A 25,540-nucleotide genomic window follows, 5' to 3' on the forward strand; every position below is an offset into this window, starting at 1 on the left:
GTCGATTTACTGATTACCACGGCACATCTGATAGGAACTGCTGCTTTCCCTTTTCCTGTCTCTTTCCTCGGAGCAAAACACCGAGATGCAATATGTCCCCCCTTTCCACAATTAAAGCAAGTCAAGCCCGGAAATCTCTGGCCGTCTGGCCTTTCCCCCTCAACCTTACCACTAGCTTCCGGCGGGACCTCTGCCTCAGCCGGCGGACTTTCTCGATCGTTCCCACGGTCTCTCTGGGAGCTTTTATTCGAGGAAAACTTGGTCTTGTGGGTTAGGGCATATTCATCTGTGAACCTAGCAAATTCCGAGATGGACTTATGCGGCTTCTCATTCAAATACGTCCAGATATCCTCCGAAACACAATCTTTAAATTCCTCAATCAGAATTAACTCCCTGAGACGCCCATAATCCTCTCCCACTCTCTCTGCGGTGCACCACCGGTCCAAGAGCACACCCTTCTCATAGGCAAACGCGGTGTACGTCTGATTCCACCCTTCCCTTAAATTTCTAAACTTTTGTCTATAGGCCTCAGGTACTAGCTCATAACTCCGGAGAATGGCCGCCTTTACTTTGTCATAACTCTCCTCCTCTTCCTCCTCCATGGCCAACGCTGTATATGCCCGCTGTGCCTTCCCCTTTAACACACTTTGTAACAGCGCCACCCACTGACCTCTGGGCCACTTCTGATTCACTGCCACCTTTTCAAAAAGCAAGAAATAACTATCCACATCTGTCTCCTCGAACGGAGGTACTAGCCTTAACTCTCGACTAACATTGAACCGCTCCGCTCGGTCTGACCCCGGAACTCGTGGTTCCTACCGTAACTTCTCCATCTCCAAGTCATGTTTCCTCTGTTTCTCTTTTTCATCTGCTTCCAGCTGTTTTAACCTCATTTCATGCTCTCTCTCTCTCTCTCTCTCTCTCTCTCTCTCTCTCTCTCTCTCTCTCTCTCTCTCTCTCGGCCCTCTCCCTCTCTTTCTCCCTCTCGGCCCTCTCCCTCTCTTTCTCCCTCTCGGTTCTCTCCCTCTCTTGCTCTCTCTCGGCCTTCTCCCTTTCTTTCTCTCTCTCGGCCTTCTCCCTTTCTTTCTCTCTCTCGGCCCTCTCCCTCTCTTGCTCTCTCTTGGCCCTTTCCCTCTCTTTCTCTCTCTCGGTTCTCTCCCTCTCTTTCTCTCTCTCGGCCCTCCCCCTCTCTTGCTCTCTCTCGGCCCTCACCCTCTCTTTCTCCCTCTCGGCCCTCTCCCTCTCTTGCTCTCTCTCGGCCTTCTCCCTTTCTTTCTCTCTCTCGGCCCTCTCCCTCTCTTGCTCTCTCTTGGCCCTTTCCCTCTCTTTCTCTCTCTCAGTTCTCTCCCTCTCTTTCTCTCTCTCGGCCCTCTCCCTCTCTTGCTCTCTCCTGGCCCTTTCCCTTTCTTTCTCTCTCTCTCACGGCAGCCTCCAGCTGCTTTAACTTAATTGCATGTTCCAACTTTAATTTCTCCAACTCTAACTGAGCCGTCCCACTAGCGGGTGCCTCTTCAGGGATATTTTTCAATACCTCATCTGTAAACACATTCTTTCCAATATAACACTGAGTTACTGCCCTTCGCACCTCCCGCTTTTTCATTGACAACCTCACCCCTGCGAGGTTTAACTCCTTCGCCAATTTTATCAAGTCCGATTTGGAGGCCTCCTCCAGGGCCTCCAGAGTCAGGTTTTCTATAAATTCACCCACGTCCATCTTTGCTGGTTTCCCATCTGGCTACCCGCGTAACCAGATCCAAGTTTTGGACTTACAATCCCGATTCACTGGCCTCCCAATTTGGTGTCAAATCCCGAGTCGAGAACCCCAACTTTGTTACGAATTCCTGTAACTGGATCACTTACCAGCAAAGATAGAGAGGTCTGTTGAAGTCTGATGGTACTATTTTTTAAAGTATTTATTGATAAAGGGCACAAAAATACGATTAATGTAAACATACAGATAATATACGTCATCAATACTAAACCTAAGCGCGGGTATAATAATAACCAAAAAGAAATAGCTCTATCGTTGTCTAGGGGTTACTGTATTGTCCGATGGAAAGATAACAGTCACTTTCAGTTCATTCAAGTTGCAGAGTTGTTGGGTTTAAAAGTGATGCAGTTTAAACTTGCCCCAGGTCTTTTAAGATGCCAATCCGTTGAGTCAGGGGAGCGGGCTTCCCCATTGGTAGCTAAAAGCTGTTTTCCGTGGTTCCAGCCACCAATTCCAGCCACGGAATCGAACGCACGTGGCTTCCTTCAGATGACTTCCTGCTGTTACGTGGTCGCTTAACATTTCTTCTGGTGCGTCTGAGGGACTGTTCCTACAGATCCTCTTTTATCCTGACTCGCAGGGTCGTAGATGTCAATCAGGTTGGGGGTGTGCACTCTCTCCCTCTACCAGCCCACTTTGCCTGAGGGCGTTCATGTAGTATAGTAGCTCAATCCACAAACTGGTCTCCAAGAGACAATGGCCAGGTCCCGTAGCTTTACGGCGCCGGGGGAAACGAGCCAGTCTGCACGTCTCTTTTCCCATTTCCTGGGCCCCTTGACCCAACCCAACAGTGATCTTGCGATTCTCACAAAGGAGGGGGCTACGGACGTAACAATATATTAGGGGCAATTAACAGAGTGCGTTTACCCTACCATCTGCTCTCATTTGGGAAGTTACAGGAGTACCTGGACAAAACCCAAATGGTTGCAGTGTGTTTTTCTATCTCTATACCAACAGTACCCACAGTCAGAATCATTTTGGTTTAATATCTCCAGCATATGTCATGAAATTTGTTTCGTGGTAGCAATACACAGCAATACATACTATTAAAAATCTATAAATTACAATAAGAAATATATATAAAACTAAATTAGTCGTGCAAAAAGAGAGCAAAAATGTTGAAGTACTGTACATGGGCTCATTGTCCATTCAGAAGTCTGATGGTAGAGGGCTGTTCCTAAAATGCTGAATGCGTGAGAGATTTTTCGTTGAATTGTTTTGAAGAAGACACAAGACGAAGATCTGAGAATTTGGTTCTGACGTAATTGGCAAAAATAAAGTAAGATGTGAAAGTTTTTCATTTGAGTCAGTGAGTTGCACTGGATTGGAATGGATTGTCTCAGAAGTAGTGGATGCTGATTAAATAGATACCACAAAGGTATCTAAATGAAACACTTGTAGAAGTGTGGGGATTGTCCCAGAGCTCTGGAACAAGTGTGAAGAGAGAGGTGGATTCCTGTCCCTTTCCTAACATTCATTCTATGAACTGTTATTATTGATTTAAGCACAATTTTTAGGTGGCTGTCTACACATATAAATAAATGTGTAGGCAGTCACAGAGCTTTGAACGCAAATGTTCTCATAATGATTCTCCTCCCACTTTGTTTCTTTCTAAACAGCTGGGTGATTATCATCTGACGGTGTTTTGTGAACTCCTTGAACTTAAGGCAGACAACATGGCTTATGGACTGTGCCACAGAAAAATCGCTACTGCCTCTGACACGGTGATCAAACCCATGACCAAAGCTCAAGCTATCAATGCCAGGGATGCTTTGGCCAAACACATCTATTCTCATTTGTTCAGCTGCATTGTGGATCACATTAACAAGGCTCTACAGTTTTCTGGAAAACAGCATACCTTCATTGGTGTATTGGACATTTACGGGTAATGAAAACATCACATAATCTGCAGGAAGATTTCAGTAATTCAATTAGTAGCTTGGCTGATGTCATTAAAATTACCTTAAACTTGATGTTTGTTGACAGAGAAGGCAATATTTCTTTTGATGAGGAAGGAGGCTTTCTGAAATTTAATCTTTAACACTGTGTTATGAGATTTTCTTTGACTTTGGGACAACCTACCAATGGCGTCTGTCTGTTTGCCCACAATTGAAGAGGAGGGATGGTTGTAGTTTAGCACGCACTGCCTCATTGGTGCTTGGCCAACAGAAACCAATCAGGAATTCTGATAGAACTAGGTGAATTAAGGGGCACCAACATTTTGTGGCTTTTGACCACTGTAGAAATCATCAAGATGAGGTGAAGGAGGAGTGGTGTTGGGGGTGTGAGTGGAGACTTGAGTTATTTTCTATTCCAGAACTGTCCAATGTCCTAACCTAAAACAGCACCTGGATCTTATTTGTGGTCCTTGACTTCTATTTGCATCCTTCAGGGAGACTACTGTCTGAAGCAGTGGTGCATCAGACAATAGGTGACAGGGCCTGGCTCAGGCCACACTGACAGGTTGGAACAGGGTGACGATGCTGTGTCACCACTCTGAGGTCATTATCAACTTTTAATGCCAGCATAGTCAAACTCAAAACCAAACAATGCCTCAATAATGAAAGAAGGAATGTGATTTTTAAAATTCCTATTAGATGCTGAATTCAGTTCAACAAAATGGCAAGCAAGGGTTTTTTATTCCTGCCCAACTTGGCACCCCTTCCAATGTAGGCCCCTATAAAATCAGTAAGCGATCCAGTTGTGGAGATATTCATATCTCTCTTTATCCTCAATACATGAGTGATATTCATTTTGGGACTGGGCTGATGCACATCTTTTGAACCAACCACACTTCAGGCCTGGAAATCTCCTTTGTTTTCTTATTGGTAATGTTGACTATTGCAGTGAATTCAGAGGACAGTAGACTCAATAGTGACTGGATTTTATTCACCTTGACTAAATTATTGAAGCAGCTTGAATGATTCTGTTCCTCTCAAGCCCGAATGTCTAATGTGGAACCCTACTTGGTGTTGTAGTTAACTAACAGACTGGTGTTCAAAGTTAGAATCTCCAACTGTTAGTTGTACACTGAGTTCTAAATGTTTCCATTGGACCAACAAGCAGATGTATCTGACTTGGGATTTTTACTGTAACATATTCTATGTGCTTCATTCAAAAAACGAGAAAGGTTTTTATTATTTCCCCAAAGGTTTTCCAAGCAGTCCTTCCAAGTGAGGCAGCGCTTCACCTGCGAAACTGCTGGGGTTGCCTACAGTATCCGATGCTCCCAATGTGGTGTCCTCTATGTTCACGAGACCCATTGTAAATTGGGGGACTGCTTTGTCGAGCACCTTTGCTCCATCTGCCAAATGCTGAACTTCCGGTGGCCCAAAATTTTAATTCTGATTCCTGTTCCCTTTCTGGCATGTTGGTCCATGGCTTCCTCTTGTGTCGTGCTGAGGCCACCCTTGGGTGGAGGAGCAACACCTTGTATTCCGTTTGGGTACCCTCCAACCTGATGCATGAATATCGATTTTTCCTTCTAGTAAATAATTTTAAAAATCCTACCATTCCCCTCTTTTTCTATTCCCCACTTTGGACTCTTATCTCTTACCTGCCTATCACTCCCCCCGGTACCCCTCCTGCTTCCCTTTTTCCTATGGTCCACTCTCCTCTCCTGGCAAATTCCTTTCTCTCCAGCCCTTTACCTTTCCTACCCACCTGGCTTCACCTATCTCCTTCTAGCTATCCTCCTTCCCCTCCCCCCACCTTTTTGTTCTGGCGTCTTGCCTATTGCTTTCCACTCCTGAAGAAGGGTCTTGGGCCAAAATGTCAACTGTTCATTCATTCCATTCCATAGACGCTGGCTGACCAGCTGAGTTCCTCCAGCATTTGTATGCGTGTGTGTGTTGCTTTGGATTTCCAGCATCTGCAGACATTCTCCTGTTTATTATTTACATCCCTGTAGGTTTGAAACCTTTGACATCAATAGTTTTGAACAGTTCTGTATAAATTACGCCAATGAAAAACTGCAGCAACAATTCAATTTGGTGAGTATTTGTATTGCCTGCTGACATTTGAATTTTGTTGAACATTTTGATTGTAATTTTATCTTTGCTTTGGTGATAAAGACCGAATTTAATTATCTGCAAAGTTAACTGTATAAATGTAAACAATAATCAACTGATGGCAATAAATGTAGATTAAACCATTTATGTATAAAATCTTTCCAGCATGTGTTTAAACTTGAACAAGATGAATATATGAAAGAAGACATTCCATGGACATTGATAGAATTCAACGATAATCAGCCTTGCATTGATTTGATAGAAGCCAAGATGGGTATATTGGAGCTACTGGATGAGGAGTGTTTGGTGAGACTGAAGTGCTTAAATACAGTTTATGAGCCATGTCAATTTATATTGTTTCTTCAGCAGCTACAAGGGATACAGGCTGAGAAAATCTGTAATTAAAGTCAGCAGTGTATAACAATATTTATGTTTTCTCTTTTAATCTTTGCTCTTATATAAGTGAGCTCTTGTTCATTTGAGTACTTTTTCAGAAGTATGATTTTAATTATCTGGTCTTTATTAGTTTATTGAAATACAGTGCAGAATAGGCCCCTCCAGACCTTTGAGCCATGCCACCCAGCAATCCCCCAGTTAGATCTGAGCCTAGTCATGGGACAATTTATACTGACCAATTGACCTACCAGCCGGTAGGTCCTTGGACTGTAGGAGGAAACTGGGGTCTCCAGAGGAAACCTATGTGGTCACAGGGAAAGTGTACAAACTCCTCATAGGCAGCGGTGGAACTGAACTTGGGTTGCCTGTGCTGTAAGGAGTTGTGCCGGCCCCTACACAACTGTGCCTCCCAGAGCCAATCCAAGCCAACTGTTACAATCAAAACTAAAAGGTTGTTTTGTAGTCCTTTGGTCTTACTTTTTAATTACAATGTAGATCAATATCAAAATTATCAGACTTGAAAATGAGCTAATCTTACATTAAACTGGCTGCTCAAAAACGCTTGAAATTCAGTACAGTTTGGAAGTATGGTTGATTGCCAAATTTAGCAAGATGTTTGCAGACAGTCGAGGGACCCTCAGCTGTGCACTGATGATGGCTTCTCGATTGGAGCCAAAACATCTGCAAACTTTTTGCCAAGGTTGACGATCAACCAAACACCCAAATGGCCAACCCGAGCTACCAATATACCACAATTCAGTGCAGTATATTTGAGTTATCAGGTTGTTGTGTGAAGGGAAAGGACAAAAAAAAGCTGCGGTAGTGGGCAGCTTCTGAAATGTCAGAGTGAAAGTGGACTGCATTTGATTTAAAGATTATTAGGTAATCATCCTTAAATTCTTACAGTCCACTCTCCTCTCCTATCAGATTCCTTGTCCAGCCCTTTACTTTTTCTGTCCACTTGGCTTCACCTGTCACCTTCTAGTTATCTTCACCCCAGCTTTTCATTCAGGTATCTTTCCCCCTTCCTTCTCAGTCCTGACGAAGGGTCTCGGTTTGAAAAGTTGCCTGTTTATTCCTTTCCAGTGATGCCACCTGACCTGCTGAGTTCCTCCAGCATTTTGTATTTGTTGCTCTGGATTTCCAGCACCTGCAGACTTTCTCATGTTTATGATTAGATAACTGCTGTGAAACCTAGCAGATAGAAATCGAATGACGTTTCTGATCAACTTGTTGTTTTAGCGGTTTTGCTGATGTAAGTGACCATAGCTGGCTTGTTCACAGTAAAGTGTATAAATTAGTCTATCTACTAGCTATGGATTTCCTAAAACAGAACCCTTATGACAATGCCAGGCTCCAAAATACTAGGGATGGAAAACAATGTGTTTGCTAATTAACTTGAGATATTTGCAGATTAAAGGGAGTTGGGAGCAATTTGAAAAGATATGTTTTGACAAGAGACATTTTATTAATGGTGATCAAGAATTAGTATTTGAAGTATTTCTGTATTTTAGTCTTAATTTGCTCATAAAGCCTATGGTTAAACTTGAATTATTGATATGAGTGAAGAGTTAATACCTGGAATTCTATTAAAAACTGAGGAGAAGAAGATAGCTTTTTAAGTGCATGATAAATATCCAATTGATTTTTCTTAATTTTGTAGCTGCCATTAGGAACCGAAGAAAACTGGCTTCAGAAACTCCATAATAACTACTTAAACAAAAACCCTCTCTTTGAGAAGCCCAGAATGATGAGAAAGGCTTTCATCATCCAGCACTTTGCTGACAAGGTAAGTGACGGTCAGGTCAGTCCTCTTTTTGCCATCGCCTTCAACATTTCCATTAATAGCAACATACTGATTTCAATAGAAAGCTGAGGTCTGTGCAACTGATGCTTTGAAATACTGACAGTTTCTCATTACCACAAGGTACAATATGAATGTGAGGGATTCCTGGAGAAAAACAGAGACACATTGTATGAAGAACTCATCAATGTACTGAGGAAAAGTAAGGTTTGTGACCATCTCTGTAACGTAATACAGTTTATTATGGAATAGTAAGAAAAGTCACCCTTTTTAAAACTTAACAGGCCGCTGCTCTAATATAATTGCTTCATATTTCCCCTCTACATTCCAGAACCTAATTTCTCCATCCACTGATGCACAGATACTTTGCCCAACTGCGTAGTTCCTTCTTTGGGAGCCTGTTTTTCCCTCTTGGACCATGATTTCACACAGGATGACTTCGCCCTTCGCCAGTTTACCTTTTCAGCTGATGTGGGCTAGATGGTGCTGATCTTTGGCCAGCAGCCCCAGGGAGAGCTGGCAGCCTGCTCCAGTGCAGGCATCAGTGCCTTGAGGGCTCCCTTGACTGTACACTGCAATGCAGCAACATGGAACACATGCAAAGCCAATCTCCGATTCCACCAACTCCAGGAGCAGCTCTCAGCTGAGGGGATGTGCAGCACAGAAACAAACCCTTCAGCCCATCTAGTCTGTGCCCATCTCATCTTCTGTCTAGTCCCATCTGCCTGAATCCGGATCTTAGCAATCCATACACTTCCCATCCATTTACTGATCCAGACTTCTCCTGTGCCTCTGGTCACTCAGCTTGGTTGACATAGCAAGTGAGATTCTATACATTTTTTCATAAAATGAGGCCATTTCGCCCATTGAGTCTATGCCAGACCTCTGAGCAATCCCGTTCCCTCAACCTCTCACATGCCTATTAACACCTCCCTTGATTCTCCATCCTACCACCTACATTAAGGGCAAATTAACCAATTAACCAATGACAATGCAACTGAGGGATGGGGAAGACACCAGATCATATGGAGAAATACTTGTAGTCACGGGGAGAGCATGCATAATATGCACAGACACCTCCCAAGGATATTTTAGCTATTTTTTTCCAAATTAATATTGTTTTTATAAGGGAAAAGAGTTCTGAAATAAAAATATTTATTTTTAATGTATTTTTCTTGTATTTTAAAGAATGTTTCAAGTATTTCTAGCTATCTCTAGTGATTGGACAGCACGACCTGTCAGTGGGCCATCAGGCACTTGATTGTGTATTCTCGGCATCTGCTTGGCAGAATGGCCATAGAAGTGTCACCTGCAGGTCACTGGAAGCAGCTTGGCTCCAGCTGGTTAGCATGGCCGACGGGCGCCGACGTGAGGCGAGTGCTGGAGCACGATCCGGCCCGGTTTCTCTCTCGTCTGCAGACCTGTTTCCGATGGAGTCTAAACCACACCAGCTCTAATAGAGCAAAATCCCTTCCATTTATATTGCTGACCATATCGAAAGCACCGTAGCAATTGCGGACACTAGATTTGATTCTATGGGGCAGTTCACACGTACATCAGTGAAACATGTGCAAGACAGATCTAGCCATTGAAATTAATCTATGATTGGAACTAATCCCTTATCACACTAGTTACTGCCCTTCTCCCATTTCTGACGATGACTTACACAAGTCAACAATGGTGAGAACTGGTGGCTGGCCTGCACAGGTGAATTGAGAGTGCAGTCCTCATGAGCTGTGGCATAATCAGAAGGCACAACCTTAGAATAAAGGATGCCTCTTTCGAGCTGAGTTGAGGAGCAACTTCTTCAACCAGAGGGTGGTGAATCTGCGGAATTCGGTTTCTATATCTTATGGTCTTGTAATGCCATACTCAACAAAAATATCATCAGCAGACTATTTCCTGTCTGCTCACAGACAGCAGCTTGCTCTGCAAAGACACAAAATGGCCTTGTTGGTGTTTATTATCCTTTAAGGTGAGTCAATGGTGATGCATAAAATAAGGTAATTTGAAGCTTTGCCTCTTTTCTGTGTGCTCACCAGTATAGTTACAGGATGTGATTGATAAAAGGAGAGAATTTTAACCCCCAGAGCATTTGGATTTAGATTGTATGTGAGGGTACAAAGCTAACACCAGCCTGTCTCAAGAATGCCCACTAGTTGAACAAACGCAGAGTAATTTTTATAGCAGGAGTTTCCACCTTTTTTATGCCATTGGTCAATACCATTAAGTGAGGAGTCCATGGACCCCAGGTTGGGGACGCTTTTCTTTTGGATATTAATATGTGAAAACGTCACTTCAAGTCAGACACAAAGCTAAGTAAAATTATTCACAATTCAAGCAAATCAAACGAGACAAAGCCAGAGCATCTGGACTGTGCTCAGCAGAACCTCCCAGAATTAATTCCTGACCTGTGCCAAGTTACCTGCTCGGTGTGCCAGGTGAAAGTCACCTGGTCATGGCATTGCTATTCTATGAGAATTCAACTCCTATTCAATCGAAGTTACCCAGTTTCTGAAGCTGCATTGTTGGAATTGTCTATGTCCGTTTGAGTGGGTACTGAGTAAGCAAAAGATCCAAGTTTTCTGGTACATAATTGTAAAGCCCTGTGCTTTAGTAATCATTGTCAAATGAGGGCTTGGAGGATGAATGATACTTGTGGCACTTGACCCAGTAATAGAGAAAGGATCCAATCATTGACATGGGAGTTGCAGCAAATACTCAGGTCAGATGCATTGAAATAGATTTTCCAAACCATAGATATAACAATGCCTGAAGGAGAGTACAGGCAAAACTCAGCCCATAAGGGGGGTACAGGAGCATTGGGTCCAACACTACAGCTACAGGAACAGTTCAACAGTTCAACCAACTGACTCCTGAACCAACGTGGATAACTTTACTCACCTCAACCCAGATCTGAACCCACAACCTATGGCGTCATTTCAAGGACTGTACTACTCACTTCTCACTTCTCACTACTACTACTCACTTATTTATTATTATTATTTTCGTGCAGTTTGTCTTCTGCACATTGGTTGTTTGTCGGTCTTTATAGTTTTTATTTGATTCTGTTGTATTTCTTTGTTTTTCTGTGATTGCCTGCAAGAGAAAGTGAATCTCAGGGTAGTATATACAGTATGTACTTTGATTATAAATTTACTTTGAACTTTGAGAAGCATGGAATTGGAGGCAGCAAAACTTAAAGGTAATGTAATGACCTATCGTGCTTTTTTTAAAATTTCACAGTTGCAGCTGCTGGCTGATTTCTTTCAAGACAATGAATCATCCACGGGAAGCCTGAATGCACATATAAAAGTCAGAGCTGCAAGGCCAGGGTTTAAATCCTTTAACAAGCAACACCGCACGACAGTCGGCAGCAAGGTACGGTTGTGCAGGGAATCATTTTCTGCAGTAAGACCTTCTAACAGAACTGCATCTTCTAACGCGGCTTTTGGGATCCAAGTCTATGTCGTTCTGAAAGTGGTAATGTGAGTAGACGGCAGTTAAAAGATGTCTTCTTCACTGAGGGCAAAGAGTACAAGTCAGAAAGTTGTGTTGCATTGTAGGAAATGTTGGTTAAACCCCACTTGGCGTATTGCATGCAGTTCTGTCTGCCCTACGTTAGGAAGAACGTGGAAGCTTTGGAGCGGGTTCAGAAGTGGCTTGCCAGGACACTGACTGGACTAGAGGGTTGGGCAAACTTGGATTGTTTTCACTAAGGCATCAGAGGATGGGGGAAGACTTGAATAGAAGCTTATAACATTATGAGAGGCAGAAACAGGGTTAGGCAGCCAGAATTTTTTTTTCCCAGGAGAGGCTGTTGGGCGCCGCGGTAGCGTGGTGTTAGCGCAACGCTGTTACAGCTCGGGGACGTTCTGGAGTTCAAGGTTTGATTCCGGTGCTGTTCCGTAAGAAGTCTCATTACGTCCTCCATATGGATTGTGTGGTCTTTCTCCGGGTCCTCCAGTGTCCTCCCGCAGTCCCAAGAGGTTAATTGGTCATTGTACATTGTCCTGTGATTAGGTTAGGGCTAATCGGAGTTGCGGGGTTGCTGGGGTGCTGTGGCTCGAAGGACCTACCTCGCTGTGTATCACTGAATTAATAAATAAATGTAGAGCATCAGAGGGTGTAGCTTAAAGGTGGGAGGGGGTGGTGGAAGTTTAAAGGGCATTTGTGAAGCCAGTTGTTTTACAGAGAGTGGAGGTTACCGAAGGTGCTGCCAAGGATAACGGTGGAAGCAGATATGAGAGTGATGTTCAAGAGGCTTTCATAAGAGAACATGAATACACGGAGTGGAGAGCGATGGATTATGAAGCAGATATGAGAGTGATGTTCGAGGCTTTCATAAGGGAACATGAATACACAGGGAGTGGAGAGCGATGGATTATGAAGCAGATATGAGAGTGATGTTCGAGGCTTTCATAAGGGAACATGAATACACAGGGAGTGGAGAGCGATGGATTATGAAGCAGATATGAGAGTGATGTTCGAGGCTTTCATAAGGGAACATGAATACACAGGGAGTGGAGAGCGATGGATTATGAAGCAGCTTTGAGAGTGATGTTCGAGGCTTTCATAAGGGAACATGAATACAGGGAGTGGAGAGAGATGGATTATGAAGCAGATATGAGAGTGATGTTCGAGGCTTTCATAAGGGAACATGAATACACAGGAAATGGAGAGAGATGGATTATGAAGCAGATATGAGAGTGATGTTCGAGGCTTTCATAAGGGAACATGAATACACAGGAAATGGAGAGAGATGGAGCACATGCAGGCAAGTGGGATTAGTTGGATTTGGCATTGTGCTGAGCACTGATGTGATGGGCTGAAGGGCCAGAACCCGTGCCATACTGTGTCCAACGCAAAGTTTGACTTGCTAATCCTGCTGAAATTATGTTAATTGCAGTTCCGTAATTCTCTGCATTTGCTGATGGAGACACTTAACGCCACAACACCTCACTATGTGCGATGTATTAAGCCAAATGATGCCAAACTCCCATTTGAGTAAGTTTTCTTGCCCTGACGTTACTTCCATAATTAAAACATTACATAATAATAACACTTATTGTGTTGATGAATTTCAAGTTTAATATTGCAACTTTTAATTTCAGGTATGACTCAAAGAGGGTTGTTCAGCAGCTGAGAGCCTGTGGTGTTCTGGAAACTATTCGGATCAGCGCTCAGAGTTACCCTTCCAGGTGAACTATAACTCCTACCATTCTGCCACTGCAGTGCCTGGTTGTAGAAGACAGCGCAAAACATAAATATTACTTCTTCATTTTCAGATGGACTTACTTCGAGTTTTTCAGCCGTTACCGTATTTTGATGTCACAACATGATTTGGCAATAAATGACAAAAAACAAATTTGCAAAGAGGTCCTGCAACGCTTAATTCAGGTCAGTATAATAAGGGAGTGCAGTCCAACTCCTGCCATTGTTAATACTACAACTGATCATAACTCTAATCTTGCTGCATTCAAATCAATAACTCTATTGAAATTAATATTGTAATGTAATACGCTCTCTCTTTCTTCCTCTGCTATGCATGTTCAAGAAAATTATTGTGGCACGACAGTATGTAAGGTAAATTATATGACAATTAGCAACATTTCCATTTATTCCATGAGAGGATTGTATTGGTTGCAATATTAGTCCTGTGACAATGCATTGATGTATGATGTGTGTGCACTGATTTTTGCTTCTGAAATGTAATTTAATTGTTTTAATGTGTAATGAATTACAAATATGGACATCAATGCACCAGACTGTACATACACTGAAGCCTGAAGAGAGACACTCAGTGATTAAGGAACAGCTTTTTTCCCCCTGCCATCCGATTTCTAAATGGACTTTGAACTCATGATCACTACCTCACTTTTTTATTCTTTCCGTCTCTTCTGTATTTTTTAATTTAGCTGTTTAATATACATATATATACTTTATGTAATTCACTATTCTATATTTATCGTATTGTATTGCTACCGCTAAATCAAGGGTCCCCAACCTTTTTTACACTGCGGACCGCTTTAATATTGACAATATTCTTGCAGACCAGTCAACAGTGTGGCGGGGGGGGTGTTCAAGTAGGGTTGCCAACTTTCTCACTCCCAAGTAAGGGACAAAAGTAGCAGTCAAATACGGGACACATGTGTTTACCCCAAGATAGACTATCATGACCATGATGCCTTGCGCGGGCACCTATGTGTGCATGTGTGACGTGTGCATACATAACGGGCGCATGCATGTACGTGCCGATTTTTTTTTTCTCTACACATTTTGCCTTAATCTTCCCGATTCTGTTAAGTGAAACTACACTGTACATACATTATTTCTACTTTATATAGGTTGTATATTTATCATATCATTCCTGCTTTTACTATATGTTTGTGTTATTTTAGGTTTTATGTGTTATTTGGTATGATTTGGTAGGTTATTTCAAGTTCAACAGTGCATGACAGGGAATGAGGAAAGGTGCAGCTGACTCATATCGTTTCATATCGCCAAATCATGCCGTTTCCTCGCAGCCCGGTAGCACATGCTTTGCGGCCCGGTACCAGTCCACGGCCCAGTGGTTGGGGACCATTGCGCTAAGTTAACAAATTTCACGACATAAACCGGTGATATTAAACCTGATTCCGATTCCTGCAACGGAAAGTCAGTTATCCTCTAAAAATCCTGCAGGTACTGGAAATACAGAGCAACATACACAAAATGCTGGAGCAACTGAACTGAGCAAGTCAGATGTGTAAACTGACTCAAGCCGATGGGGTGAATGTGGCCAGCTAGACTTTTCAGTGCCAGTCAGATCATTCTGCATGCTTGTACAATGTGCCTGTGTGGTTGAACGTGGAAAGCCGTTGCTTCTCTCACTCCATCTCATCACTGGAGGCCAACGGTAGAATCTTGCCTGTGACTCAAGAAACAAAGACAAAAATTTTCTTTTGTTTTAGCAACTTTGCTTTCTCTGTTCATGTTTAGTACACAAGGCTACCATTTCCTTATCCTAGCATCACCCTCCCGCCTCCGTGTGCGAGCTCATGTGATGGAGAGTGAACATCCAACCTAAGTGCCCATGTAGTTCAAATGAGCAGAATTCCACAACTGGGCAATATATAGACAGAGGAAATAACTCTTAGCTCCGAAGACAGATCTGAACCTCCGTGCAATCAGAAACAGGCAAAAGAGATGGAAAGAACTGAATTATTTTACTTCCAAGTTTTCGATTATTTCATGCTATGTCCTCAGCTTACCAGGGCGTCAAGGCGAGACCTTGATGCTGCACTTTCTGGGATTCAGTGACCATGGACACCATACTGCCTAACGCAAGCGTGTAGAAGGCTCGAGATTGGTGCCTGGTCCAGTAGAGTGTAGGTGTGTTTTGACTGTATAATTCACCCCATCTCTGCTTCTTTCATTCAGTATGAAAACTCTGTAATCAAAGCCTTTTGGGCCATAGTTTTGATTTCTGATCTGGGTGAATAATAATTCTTTTTGTTTCCTGCAGGATCCAAACCAATATCACTTTGGTAAAACCAAGATTTTCTTCCGAGCAGGGCAAGTGGCCTACTTGGAGAAACTGCGGGCAGACAGACTTAGGGCAGCTTCTATCACCATACAGAAAAACCTGCGCTGCTGGATTCAACGGAAAAAGTTCCTCAAGCTCAGACAAGCCGCTGTTGTCATTCAGCAGTATGTACGTGGGCAGCGCGCAATACGGTAGGAATGTTTCCGGAATTCATTCCATAGCTTTAGAAAACAATAAACAAGAAAAAAAGATTTGGAAAAGGCAATGAAGCTGTGGTATGTCTTATATATATTGGCAATTATGACATTTTAAACAGGATATGGAGTTTCTCATTAACAATAAAGTACAATTGAAGTTTGTCAATATTGTGTAGCAGACATGTTGTAGCATGGAATATATTGTAGATTGTGAGTCTATCCCCCCATATGGTCATGGTGTCCAGTGAAACGGGTATCTTTTGCAGGCTTCCCAGCTTCCGAGCTGTGCAATCTGCCCGTTGAGCTGGCATCAGGTTAAATCAGGCCCAGGCCCAAGAGAAATGACCCCTTTTCTAACTTATGGGTGCTATTGACTGCCAGCAGCAAGAGAACTGAAGCAATTTACAGATGGTGGTGAGCATATGGGAAATCCTGCCAGAGGATATCATGGCAGCAGATACAGTTATGACATTTATCGTGTTGGGGGCTTTTATAGGATTGATGACCACCTAGCCATCTATGTGGTACCACTCACCGAACAGCCTTGGCAGCTGCAAGAGGTCAGGCAGTCGGAGATATCTACATAGATGGATATAGATAGTTTCATCTATGTGGCAGCTCCATCATGGGCCCTAGTCTCCGTACATTGAAGACTTCTTCAAAAGGTGATGCTTCAAGACCCATCATGAAGGATCGTCCCCATCCAGGACACGCCCTCTTTCTCATTAAAACCATCAGGGTGGGGGTACAGGAGCCTGCAGGTGCTCAATTAATAATTCAGGAGCAGTTTCTTCCCCTCCATCATCAGATTTCGGAGTAGTCCATGAACCTGAGAACACCACCTCACTAGTTTGCTCTTTTTGCACACATATGCAAAGGGCGTTTATTAGGTGTGTGAAAAACAAACTTACAAAAATCAGCAAAAATAGTGAGAAGAGAACTGCCGATGTTTACAAGATACCTACCAGAAAACACAATAATAGCTCCATACTTTGTCCAGTGTGAACTCTCAGCCGTCCCGATCTCTCTCTCCCTCTGAGAGTGATGATCCCTATTATTAGGCACCGGAATATATCGTCTTTAATTATGCACAAAATTAACTTAGGACTACACATGAATTTGAATATGATGTACCCCACAATGTAGTAACAATCATATTACAAAATAAACAGATGTATCTACCTTAAACATAGTATAAACCAGCAGACTGTATACACATTTACTAAAGAACTGGAATATTCTGATGCAAATGGCAGAGAGGTACCACAAAGCCAATCCAAGTGCATCAGCTCAGTTCAGGACCCATTATGAGAACATACTGGGTAAGACACTGAAGTGCGTACACTCCGCACAATAGCAGCAAGACAAGGCAGTGGTTTGAGTGTGAGTGTGTGTAAGTGCACACGTGTAAGGGGTGCATTTACCGAGCGCCCTCCATCACGTAACTTACAGTAACTTTTATGCGTTGCTCTGTCTGCTGCAAAACAACAGATTTCACAACACGTCAGTGATAATAAACCTGATCCAGATTCTGATTTCTTCAGTCATATGGATAGGAGAGATCGAAAGAAAAACGAGCCATTGCAAGCAAATGCGACTAGCCCAGTTAGACAGTTTGGTCAGCACAGCTGAATCGGGCTGAATGGCCTGATACATAGTTCAATGACTCCAGGTTTTAAAAATATGTAAAACCTGTGGTTTGTGTTTACATTATTTAAAAATTTTTAAACTTTTACTATGACTAATGTCGGACTCAGTGTCGGAGTATTTACAAATGTTCAGTGACATTGATAGCTCTGGCCACTAGGCCTCACGCTGGCTACAGGGCCTGTCTGTGAGTGCTCCCTCACAGATGGATTTAGATGGTCCCTGATGCGCTGGGAGCTGGGCTCCCAGTTAGACTGCGCTGGAAGTCACAGCGAAACAATCGATGTGACCCGAGGACAATCAGAAAGCAATTCCAGAGTCCTAGAATACCTATCCCATTGCTTCATAAAAGCACAGTGAACCATTAGAGCAATGTAGTAAGGCTAGATGAAAATAAAGATGCTGTGATATTTCCACCACACAGATAAACTTACTACTGTACTTCTGTGCTTAACTTTGGCAAAAATAACAATGCCATGTTGTATTTAACTGTTTATCACAAGTTGTTTACCATATGCACAGCAATTAGCGCGATGCTATTACAGTCTGGGTGTCAGAGGAATGAGTTCAACTCCGGCGCCGTCTGTAAGAAGTCTTAACGTTCTTCCCGTGACCGCCTGCATTTCCTCCGGGTGCTGTGACCTCCTCCCACGTTCCAAAGATATGTAGATGAATTGGTCATTGCAAATTGTCCTGTAATTAGGCTATGGTTAAGTAGGTGAGTTGCTGGGCGGAGTGACACGTTGGGCTGGAAGGGCCTGTTCTGCCTTGTATCTCTAAACAAATCACAATTCTTTTTGCATTCCACAGTTTGCTAAAATTGCTATTTAGTGTCCTGTTTAGTTTCCCACATAGAGTAAGCAGGTCTAGTGCAATCTTACTGCTGAATTTATATTTTAAGATGCATAAATAAATAGGTTTCCATGAGATTTTCAGAGTCAGGTCTGCCTCAGAGTTGGAGTTTCTGAGTCTACTAACCATTAATGTATCAGAGGCTTGATTGACAAATCCAGCCCTCTTTAAAAATTGAAATGATGGCCCTCCATGTCCCTCCCGTCGAAGTACCTATCTGGATTTATCTTCCCACAGCCCACATCCCCCACTTGCAGTGGCAGCTTGTTTCACATTCTCATCACCCTCTGAGTGAAGCTCCCCCTCACATTTCCCTTAAATATTTCACCTTTCACCCATGACCTCTATTTGCAGTCTCACCAAAACTCAGTGGCAAAAACCTGCTTGCATTTACCCTATCTATACCCCTTAATAGTTTTGGATACCACTATCAAATCTCCCCTCAATCATCTACATTCTAAACAAAAAAGTCCTAACCTTTCCCCATAATTCAGGTCCACAAGTCCCGGCAAAGTTTCTCTGCACTTCTTCAATCTTATTTTCATTTTTCCTGTAGGGAGGTTACTGAACCCGCGCACAATACTCCAAATTCAATGTCACCTATGTCTTACATAATTTCAACATAACATTGCAACTCCTGTACTCAGTACATTGATTTATGAAGGCCAATGTGCCAAATACTTTCTTTACAACCCGATCTACCTGTGATACCACTTTCAAGAAATTATGGATCTGTATTCCCAAATCCCTCTGTTCTACCACAGTGCCCTTCTGCTCCACAAATATGATCAGCCTTGGATGGTCCTCTCAAAGTGCAACACCTCACACTTGTCTGCATTAAATTCTACCTGTCATTTTTCAGCCAGCTGGTCCAGATCCTGCTTCAAGCTTTGATGGCCTCCCTTATTGTCACTACATCCCCAAACTTGGTGTTATTTGCAAATTTGCTGATCCAGTTAACCTCATTATCACCCGGATCATTGATCTAGATGACAAATAGCTCCGATCCCTGCTGTACTCCACTAGTCACAGGCCTCCGGTCAGAGAGGTACAACCATCTACTACCACGATCCGGCTTTACCTGCGAAACCAAGGTCTAATCCAATTTATTATCTATTGTTAGATGCCAAGTGACTGAACCTTCTTGTAGGACCTTGTCAAAGGCCTTGCTAAAGTCCATGTAGATAGCATCCCCTTACTTCCCTTCATCAACTTTCCTGGTAACTTCCTCTAAGAACTCTATAAGATTGGTTAGACATAACCTACCATTCACAAAGTAATTTTGACTATCCCTAATCCATTCCTGTCTATCCAGATACTTATATATCTGGTCCCTAGGAATACCTTCCAATTACTTTCCCACTACTGATGTTAGGCTCACCAGCTTATAATTTCCTGGTTTACTCTTCGAGCCTTTTTTAAACAATGGAACGTTAGCTAGCCTCCAATCTTCCAGCACCTCATCAGCAGTTAAGAATGTTTTAAGTATCTCTGCTAGAGCCCTAGCCTCCCACAGGGTCTACGGGAACACCCTGTCCAGCCTTGTGGTTTTATATACATTTATTTGCCTCAAGACATCAAATGCCTCCTTCTCTGATGTTTAAAAAAAAAATCCATTTAAGATCTCCCCCATCCTTCTCAGCTGCATGCGTAGATTACCACTCTGATCTCCAATTGTGTCCATTGCTATGATTTTGCTCTTAATATATCTGTAGAAGCCCGTGGGATTCTCCTTCACCTTATCTGCTAGACCAAACTCATGCCTTCTTTTAGCCCAACTGATTTCTTTCTTTTTGTGGTGTCTTCTCTCTTCTTCCTTTCCAGTCCAGAAGGGCCTCGGCCTGAAATGCTGACTTTAATCATTTTCATAGATGCTGTCTGACCTGTTGAGTTCCTCCAACATTTGTGTGTGTTACTTCTTTCTTAAGTGTTCTCTTACATTTCTCATACACCTCAAGTGCTTCGTTTGTTCCTACCTGACTATACCTGCTATGCACCTCCTTTTTCTTAACCAGGACCTCAATATCTCTTGAAAAGTAAGGTTCATTAAACCTGCTATCCTTGCCTTTTATTCTGACAGGAACATACAAACTTTGTACTCTCAAAATTTGAAGGACTCCCACTGACCAAGTACACCTTTGCCAGAAAAAAAACCTAGCCTATTGATAATTGCCAGAATTTTTCTGATACTACACAATTGGCTTTTCTCCAATTTAGAATCGCAACCTGAGGACCAGACCTATCCTTTCCCACAACTACCCTGAAACTGATGGCATTGTGATCACTAGATGCAGTGTTATCCTACGCAAACCGTTGTCACCCACCTTGTCTCAGTTCCTAATTGGAGATTTAGCACTGCACTCTCTCTAGTTGGGACTCCTATGTACTGATTAAGGAAACTTTCTTGAAAACATTTGACAAACTCTTTTCCATCCAGACCTTTTACAATATTTGAGTCCCAGCCAGAATGTGGAAAGTTAAAATGACCTACTATCACAAACTTATGTTTCTTGCAACAGTCTGCGATCTCTCTGCAAAGATACTCCTCTAAATTTTGCGGGTTAATGGGTAGTTTATAATATAATCTCATTAACAGGGTCATACCTTTCTTATTCTTCAGTTCTACCCTTAAAACCTCAGTAGAGGAACTTTTTTGTCTGTCTTGCCTGAGCACCGCCGTGACATTTTCTCTGACTAGTAATGCCACTCGTTCCCCGCTAATCCCTTCCACTCTAACATATCTGAAACAACGGAACCCTGGAACGTTGAGCTGCCAGTCCTGCCCCCTCCTGCAACCAAATCTTACTAATGGCTACTATGTCATAATTTCACATGCTGATCCATGCCCTTAGCCCGTCCACCTTTCCTACAATACTCCCTGCATCGAAATGTACGCAGCTCAGAACATTAGTCCCACCGTGCTTGATCTTTTGATGCCTGACATTGTATGATAGATAGATAGATAGATAGATAGATACTTTATTCATCCCCAAGAGGAAATTCAACATTTTTCCAGTGTCCCATACACTTATTGTAGCAAAACTAATTACATACAGTATTTAACTCAGTATAAATATGATGTGCATCTAAAATCACCCTCCCAAAAAGCATTAATAAATAGCTTTTAAAAAGTTCTTAAATAGTTTACTAAAGTGCATTGAGTGGTAACTTAAGCTCAGTCCTAACCCCGGCACTTTAACATGTCTTGCCCCTGGTGGTTGAATTGTAGAGCCGAATGGCGTTGGGGAGTAATGATCTCTTCATCCTGTCTGAGGAGCATTGCATTGACAGCAACCTGCCGCTGAAGCTGCTTCTCTGTCTCTGGATGGTGCTGTGCAGAGGATATTCAGGGTTTTCCATGATTGACCGTAGCCTACTCAGCGCCCTCCGCTCTGCCACCGATGTCATACTCTCCAGTTCTGTGCCCACGACAGAGCCCGCCTTCCTTACCAGCTTATTAAGACGTGAGGCGTCCCTCTTCTTAATGCTGCCTCCCCAGCACGCCACCACAAAGAACAGGGCGCTCTCCACAACTGACCAATAGAACATCTTCAGTATCTCACTACAAACATTGAATGACGCCAGCCTTCTGAGGAAGTACAGTCGACTCTGTGCTTTCCTGCACAGGGCATCTGTGTTGGCAGTCCAGTCTAGCTTCTCGTCTAACTGCACTCCCAGATACTTGTCGGCTTAAGAACAGCTTTCTCCACAACCACTTCACTACGTGTTGTGGCGCTCTCTTTCCCATCCCCCTGCAAGTCTGATTTAAACCTCTCCCTGCCCCCACCACCAAGCCCGTGCTGCATTAGCAAATCTTCCTACTAGGATATTAGTCCCCTTCCAGTTCAGATGCCAACGATCCTTTCTGTACAAGTCCCACCTTCCCTGTAAGAGAGCCCAATGATCCAAAAATCTGAAGCCCTTCCTCCTTCACCATCTCCTTATCCACCTTATCCATGTGTTAAACAGGATAATCTTCCTATTTCTGGCCTCACTAGCATGTGGCACAGGTAGCAATCCTGAGATCACAGTCCTGGTGGCTGTGTCCTATAACTTAACACTTAACTCCCTGAACTCACTTTGCTGGATCTCATCAGTCGTTCCTACCCCTGTCACTGGTACCTACATGGACCACGATCTCTGGCTGCTCACCATGATTCGATCTGAGGACTCGATCTGAGATGTCCCAGACCCTGGCACCTGAGAGGCAACATACCATCTGGGAATCCTGTTCTTGTCCACAGAACTTCTTCTGTTTCCCTACCAATGGATCCCCTATCACTACAGCTCATCCCTTCCTCCCCCCTTCTCTCCTGAGCTACAGAGACAAACCCAGTGCCAGAGACCTAACCAATATGGCTTTCCTCTGCTAGGCCACCCCACCCAACAGTATCCAAAGCAATATACCTGTTGTTGAGGGGAATTGACTGCCTATCTTCTTTTCCCCTCCCGACAGTCATCTAATTACCTGTGTCCTGCACCTTTGGCGTAACTACCTCCTTGCACATCCTCTCAATCAACCCCTCAGCCTCCTGAATAACCCACACTCCATCCAGTTCCGGCTCCAACTCCTTAACACCGTCTTTTAGAAGCCGCAGTTGTAGTCGTCAGGGACACTGACGATCTCCCTGACTTCCACATCCTGAAAAGGAGCATTTTGTTATCCTGCCTGGCATTCTCGCTGCATTAAGTGTGTAATAAGAAAGAAAGAGCCTCAATATCTCACTCTAAAGGCTGATTTATACTTGTGCGTCGCATTGACGCCGTAGGTACCACGTACCCTACACCGTAGGGTGACGTGCACCTCCCCAGAAAAGGAACTCGTGTATCGCAGCGACGCAGACCACAACAATTGTGATTGGTCCGCTTGGTAGCATCGCATTTCCTCCTACGCATTTCCGGTTGCTTCTTCTCCGCCATGTCTGTACACCGATGCGAAATAGATGAATCAAGTTGTCAAATCCACCTGCCGACATGCGAAAATGTTTGGAATGCATTTCCTCGTCCACGCCGCTCACAAAGAAACTCAACCCAGCGGCACAGAAACCCCACCGCCAGCTAGCGTTTTGGCGCACACCAACGCAGGCTCGCTATGGCGTAGAGCGATGCAGAAGTGAAAATCAGGGTTGCGGCGTAAGCTGCGGCGTAACCCGTACACAAAAGTATAAATCAGCCTTGACACTGGCCCACTCGCACAGTTGAGTAGCTTGCATTTTATTCATTGTAAAAGACACGGGTTAACAGCTTATTTGCTGTGTTTTGGCTTACCTAATGGTTTAAAATGCAATTTTGTAATGAAACAGACAGAATAATTGCAAGTGGTTTATTAGGTAATTAGTCGTTATATTTGTTTAATTTAAGACACGTACTGAATGCCACTTCCCTGAAGCAAGCATGGGCAGTGGTCATCATCCAGAAATACTGGCGGCGGTTCGTAGTGCGCCGTCTTTACCAGCTGATCCTGGTGGCCACCATTACCATCCAGACCCACACCCGTGGCTGGCTCGCCAGAAGGCGTTACAGAAAGGTAAGGTTAAAACCAGCAAAAAGGTAACCCTAGCAACTCCAAAGTAAGAGTGTTGTTCAGCAACATCACCCTGACTAAAGGTCGACACGGGACGCACCAAAGAACCACATCAGAGATACATTAAGCACAAAACGGCTGAAGGTAAAGAGTAATCACATGCCTGGAAAACTGGGTAACTGCAGCCACTAAATGCAGGTTTTTTAAATCAATTCGGTATATATCTGCAGAGGTGTTGTTGAAGGAATATTAAAGAATGATAATGGTGCCAAAGCCAAGAATATTCAGAAGTTCATCAGTGGAACACACACAGAATGCTGGAGGAACTCAGCAGACCAGACAGCATCTATGGAAAAAAAGCACAGCCAACTTTTTGGGTCGAAACCCTTCGGCAGGACTGGAGCAAAAATGCTGAAGAGTAGTTTTCTCTAGTCCTGCCGAAGGGTCTCAGCCTGAAATGTCAACTGTGCTTTTTTTCCATGGATGCTGCCTGGCCTGCTGAGATCCTCCAGCATTTTGCGTGTGTTGCTCGGATTTCCAGCATCTGCAGATTTTCTCTTGTCCATCAGTAGACTTGTTGTTTGCTTATTCATTTACGGGATTCGGGCATCGCCAGCTAAGGCCGCATTTATTGCCCATTCCTCATTGCCCTTGAGAAGGCGACGATGAGCTGCCTTCTTGAACCGCTGCAGACCCTGGGGTGTAGGTGCACCCACAGTGCTGTTAGGGAGCATGACTTTGACCCAGTGACAATGAAGGAACAGCGATACATTTCCAGGTCAGGATGGTGAGTGACTTGGAGGAGGATTTCCAACTAGTGGTATTCCTAGGATTCTGCTATTCTTATCCTTCTAGATGGTAGTGGTAGTGGGTCTGGAAGGTGCTGCCTTGGGAACTTTGGTATGTTGTTGCAGTACATCTGGCAGATAGTACACACTGCTGCAACTGTTTGGACTAAATGACTATGCCCAGTGGCCTCTGCAGTTCAGCAATAACCCACGCATGAATATAATGGAAATCCCTGAAGTATTGCTCCAGAGAAATGAGAAATGATAAAATATAATTCCTATTGATATTTAGGCTTTTTATAAGCAATCAGTATAATGGGTTTTTGCTCTATTGATAATAAAGGCTTAGATAGAGGATTTTAACTATATTTGCTGTTTGTTGTAGATGGTGAAGGATCAGAAAGCATTAATACTTCAAAAGCATGTCCGTGCCTGGTTGGTAAGGCGTAGGTACCAAAGTATACGGCGTTTCGTTTTGAACATCCAGCTCTCATTTCGTGTCAAACAACTCCACAAGAAACTGGAGGAACAGGTGAGTTCCAAGTCTTGTCAGGCAGCTGGAACATGTGCAAGTGTTTCCGGTGAGTTAAGTATTGTACTTATAAGTAGCTTGAACTTCCAAGCACTTAACTGGACGGGGTTGAGATCCCTTTACTTGTTACTTTGGTAGTTTTGGGAGAAGGCTAGTTTTGAAGCTCCTAAAGACCCTACAAAGGCAGAGCTTCTCAGAAGTCACCTCGCAGACAACCTGTTGATTCCAAATGTGCAGGTTGTCACAGACCATTAATGGTTTTTATGGTGATCCTGAAATTTGTATTTGTATTTATTTTGTTTATTACATCCAAGGGAGCAAAAATCTTTATGTTGTTTCTCTGTCATAACGTACAATCAATAAAGAGGGGAAATGCAGAACGATTTGCCCAAACACTAAAATTGTATACATGATTGTTTTGTTACATGTATATACTGTTATGCAATTAGATCAATGTGTATTGATAAATCTGATGGCCTGAAAGAAGCTGT

The 25,540-nt window shown here is 43.3% G+C and overlaps 1 protein-coding gene across 3 annotated transcripts in view; it reads left to right on the plus strand.

Moving 5' to 3' along the window:
* LOC132382506 (unconventional myosin-Vc-like) overlaps positions 1 to 25,540 on the plus strand; it is a 127,029-nt gene that overhangs the window by 49,749 nt on the left and 51,740 nt on the right. For all 3 annotated transcript variants that reach the window (XM_059952774.1, XM_059952773.1, XM_059952775.1), the window contains exons 10-21: positions 3,391 to 3,656; positions 5,682 to 5,763; positions 5,947 to 6,087; positions 7,841 to 7,966; positions 8,105 to 8,188; positions 11,228 to 11,362; positions 12,891 to 12,988; positions 13,096 to 13,182; positions 13,270 to 13,381; positions 15,489 to 15,700; positions 23,567 to 23,732; positions 24,903 to 25,049. In XM_059952774.1, the coding sequence (XP_059808757.1) occupies positions 3,391 to 3,656; positions 5,682 to 5,763; positions 5,947 to 6,087; positions 7,841 to 7,966; positions 8,105 to 8,188; positions 11,228 to 11,362; positions 12,891 to 12,988; positions 13,096 to 13,182; positions 13,270 to 13,381; positions 15,489 to 15,700; positions 23,567 to 23,732; positions 24,903 to 25,049 (1,656 nt within the window). The remainder of the gene's footprint in view (positions 1 to 3,390; positions 3,657 to 5,681; positions 5,764 to 5,946; positions 6,088 to 7,840; positions 7,967 to 8,104; positions 8,189 to 11,227; positions 11,363 to 12,890; positions 12,989 to 13,095; positions 13,183 to 13,269; positions 13,382 to 15,488; positions 15,701 to 23,566; positions 23,733 to 24,902; positions 25,050 to 25,540) is intronic.

The sequence above is a fragment of the Hypanus sabinus genome, chromosome 28 (assembly GCF_030144855.1).
Source record: "Hypanus sabinus isolate sHypSab1 chromosome 28, sHypSab1.hap1, whole genome shotgun sequence".
Taxonomy (NCBI): domain Eukaryota; kingdom Metazoa; phylum Chordata; class Chondrichthyes; order Myliobatiformes; family Dasyatidae; genus Hypanus; species Hypanus sabinus.